Genomic DNA, 3686 nt, shown 5'->3' with positions numbered 1-3686 from the left:
GGCATAAAGGCTGATCGCATCCTGCAGCTCATTCCAAGGTACCTGCAGAGCGAGTGCAGAGTGATGCGTCGCCTGGTACTCAGAGCCCTCGCTGTGATGTCCAGGAGACCCTTGATGGTGAGCAGGGGCAGGCGGCTGAAACCATGCTGGCGGGGTGGGTCTGGGTGGGGTGTGCAAGGTAACACAGTAGCTTGGACTTGGCTGGGCTTCGGGAGCTGTGGTAGCTGCTCCCAGCTCTCCTGCCTGCGTGTTCACCTGCCCGAGTCCTTTGGGGCAGGCCTTTGGCTCCTGGACCCTGAGGCAGCAGCGTGGGCTCAAACTGTTGGAGCGGTTTTGGCAGAGCTGCCTTTTACGGCTTCACACCACGGCGTTATGTTCCACGCAGGCCAAAAGAATGGAGTTCTTGCTGCCAAGGTTTACAGAGCTACTGCAGGATGCAGATGGGGAGGTGGTCAGGATGACCCTATCTGTGCTCAGAAGGATGCTCCTGACCATAGACATCCCGATTGCCAGCCCCATCGCTCTGCCGCTGGCTGAGGCGCTCCGGCCACTCTTTGACAACGTAAGGCTTTGTACAATCCACCCTCCCCTCCTCACAGGCGCTGGGTGCTGCCAGGAAACTTTGTGCCCTGCAGGTTTTCAGACCCATACCCAGGTGGGCATGGAGCAGCTGGTGCTGAGGTCTTGCCCTCTTCCTTTCCACCAGGAGTCCAGCTACGTGCAACTGCTGTCCATTCGCCTCTTCCGAAATGTGATGGAGTTTGTATCGGAAGCGGGAAAAAAGCCACTGGAGGCGCATGTACAGCAGAGCTTGCTCCCACTGCTCTACCACTTGCATGATGAGAACCAGCGCGTGGCAGAGGTGAGGATTCCTGACCTGCTGGTTTCCCCGTGGGAGGTGGCTCGGCTGCCTCCTGCCCTGGCGCCTCGCGGACTGCGCTGCTCCAGCTTCTTCCTGGCCTTGGCTACAGAGCAGCAGCTCCGGGGCTTTCTGTCCTGCTGCCCCGGCAGCACCAGGTGCCCGACGTGGGGGTTGCCCCACTCCTCTGCCTGGGCACCAAACCTGCCGACGGAGGCGTCGCCCAGCTGCTGCATCTTGCCATCAGGGCCCAGGAAAGGCCCTGAGCCTTGCCCAGGTGCAGGGCACGCAGGTGCTGTGGCCTGGGCAGCGGTGCCATCTCCCAGTCTCTGCTGCTCTGCAGGCCTCTCAGGAAACCATGCTTCAAGCTGCCACATTCCTGAAGAAGAGGAAGCTCACGCGGCTGCTGAAGAGGCAGCAGACATGGGCGGTCGGCGAGTGCCTGGTAAGGATGGCCGCGAAACCCCAGCCCCAGGCTGGACAAGCCCCCAGCCCCCAGTGCCCAGTGTGTGGGGCTGCCAGCTGTGCCCCTGACCACTGCTTCAGCCCATCACCGCCAGGCTGTACCCCAGACACGCTCCCGTCCCTTGGGTGAGCGGCCCTGCAGGCTCTCCTGCCGTCTCTTCTCCCTCCCTTCCCGAGCCCAGGGGTGCCGACGGAGCCCCAGCCTAGCTAGGCTTTGGTGGCAGGGTGGCACCACAGCTCCCCGGGGAGCACCCAGCCCTCTGCTCCCTCCAAACCCCAGCACCAGCCGGCTGATGGCCGGGTATCGTGGGTGTCCTGGCAGGGGAGGCCAACGCTGGGCATATGGACTACTCGGCCAAGGGGGAGAGTCTGCACTAACCCTTCCCTCCATCCCCTTGTGCTCTCTCCAGTTGACGGAGCCCAGCAGCAGAGCAGACGAGTACGTGCTGCAGTCCCTGCTCTACCTGCAGAGCCCACAGGAGTCAACGCGAGAGGCGGCCGTCAGGTTCATTGGTGAGTCACAACCCCCCAGGGGTCCCTCCCTGCCCCACTGCAGCTCAGCCCCAGCCGTGGCTGCTGCACCGGCATCAGGAATCGGCCCTGTGGCTGTGGAACACCGACTACACGATGCGGAGCCCGTGGGTCTCTCTGCTGCCCTCTCCCTCGCCTGCCCTTGGAACGCCCCGGGCTCAGCCCTGCCAAGGGCAGGAAAGCGTGCAGCAGGGCTGTCGTGGGGAAGCTGCGCTGCTGGGCTAGCGGGATTTCTGATGGGCTGCTTGTTCCTAGGGCTCGCTGGGCGACGGATGAGGTATCGGGAGAAGGAGCTCCAGATCATCTACAATGGTGAGTGAGGGCAGCGGGACATGGCGGGGAGGAGGAAAGACCCTGGGCAGGGAGCTGGAATCCCTGCCCCGGCCAGGGAGGCTCTGCTCCCTGCATGGATGAGGGGCTGGCGTGGGCAGAGCAGAGAGAGATTTCAGGGGCACGTGGGATATTCGTGGCCAGCACCTTGCGGCCGATCCCGTTGGCCCCTGATCCATCCTGGCCATGGGGAGAGCTGGGTAGGGCGGCCCGGCAGGAGGGGTGCCTGGGGTCCCCGCAGATGCGGGCTCTGACCTTGGCTCTGTTCCTCTCTCTTCCTCCAGCCCTTCAAGGCATGACAAATGACATCAGCCCCTCCGTCTCAAACCTGGCAGCTCAAACCCTCTTGCTGCTAAGAGGTACAGAGAGAAGACCTTCCTTTGGCCTCAGGCTGCAGGTGCTGCAGGACCAGCTCCACCGGGCATGGCATAGGCGGCCTTCTCTCCAGGACAGTGGCTGGCTGTGCTGCTGGAGCTCTGTGCAGAGGTGATGCCAGGAGCTGCGTGTGCTGGGCCACCTGAGCCTGCAGGGAGGGCCGGGTGGCTCCCGGCCTCTCCCTGTCCACGGGACAGCTCTTCTGTCACCCAGCAGGGGAACATGCAATCCCTGGTGTTGTGCACCGAGACCCTGGAGCATGAAAGGCCGAGACCGATTAAAGGCTTTAAAAGCTGCGTAACTTCCTTCTTTTTAAGGGGAGCTGAACCTAACAGCTGCAGCTGCCAACACTCCGTACAGATGCAGAAAGCAAGCTCTGGAGGAAAAGCGAAAAACACCAACCCAGAAGTGATCAGATTTCTAGGCTCTTCCAGAGCCTTTATTTCTGTAGCTTGTCCCACACGCTTTCCTGGTGCAGGACTTGGCCAGCCGGTGGTGGTGGCGAGCAGCCCAGGAATGGCTGTACCTGCAAGTCTTGAGCTACTTCTCTTGTGCGCATCGTTCGCCAACCTTGCTTTGCTCCCTAGTGTCCCCAGGGCAGTGAGGAAGAGAAGAAAAAGGGCTCTTGTGTGTGTAGCGTGGTTGGAAAAGTGTCCAGAACCCCCTTTGGCCTTTGGTGGTTCTGCTGAAGCCTTAATGCTTCTGACCAAGCTCATGGGCAGAGCTCAGAGCTGTGGGGATGCCTGAAAATCTCATCCTTGAGACGTCCACAAATACTCTCGCAGCCATGCTTCCTGCCCGTGTGGTGCTGGCTGGATTGTTGAGGGGTCCGAGGTGCCTTTTAGCCGGCTGCTGTGGAGATCCTTCAGTGCTGTGCCGCAGCAGGGCAGGTTTGCTGGGCTGGGGGGAGACCCTGTGGGGACAAGGCAGTGAGGCACCTTCAGGTGTGTCATGGAAGCTGGAGGCCCTGAGGGGACAGAGTGGTGGGAGGTCGTGAGGGACGAGGTGCTGGGGAGGCCCAGAGGGGACAAGAGTGGTGGGAGGTCGTTGAGGGGACGAGGTGGTGGGTGTCTTCTGGTGCATCAGGGCAGCGGACGGCCCTGAATCAGCAGGGTGGTGGGAAAGC

The 3686-nt window shown here is 61.8% G+C and overlaps 1 protein-coding gene across 1 annotated transcript; it reads left to right on the top strand.

Moving 5' to 3' along the window:
* Positions 1-299: 299 nt before the first annotated feature.
* Positions 300-2773, top strand: LOC142602247 (maestro heat-like repeat-containing protein family member 7). Its single transcript, XM_075755739.1, has 6 exons — positions 300-562; positions 707-862; positions 1203-1304; positions 1735-1837; positions 2111-2167; positions 2470-2773. The coding sequence occupies exons 1-6, from the start codon at positions 395-397 to the stop codon at positions 2673-2675; spliced, it is 792 nt and encodes a 263-aa protein (XP_075611854.1). The 5' UTR covers positions 300-394; the 3' UTR covers positions 2676-2773.
* Positions 2774-3686: the final 913 nt, after the last annotated feature.

The sequence above is a fragment of the Balearica regulorum genome, chromosome 6 (genome assembly GCF_011004875.1).
Source record: "Balearica regulorum gibbericeps isolate bBalReg1 chromosome 6, bBalReg1.pri, whole genome shotgun sequence".
Taxonomy (NCBI): Eukaryota; Metazoa; Chordata; class Aves; order Gruiformes; family Gruidae; genus Balearica; species Balearica regulorum.
This window is presented reverse-complemented; position numbering and strand designations above follow the sequence as displayed.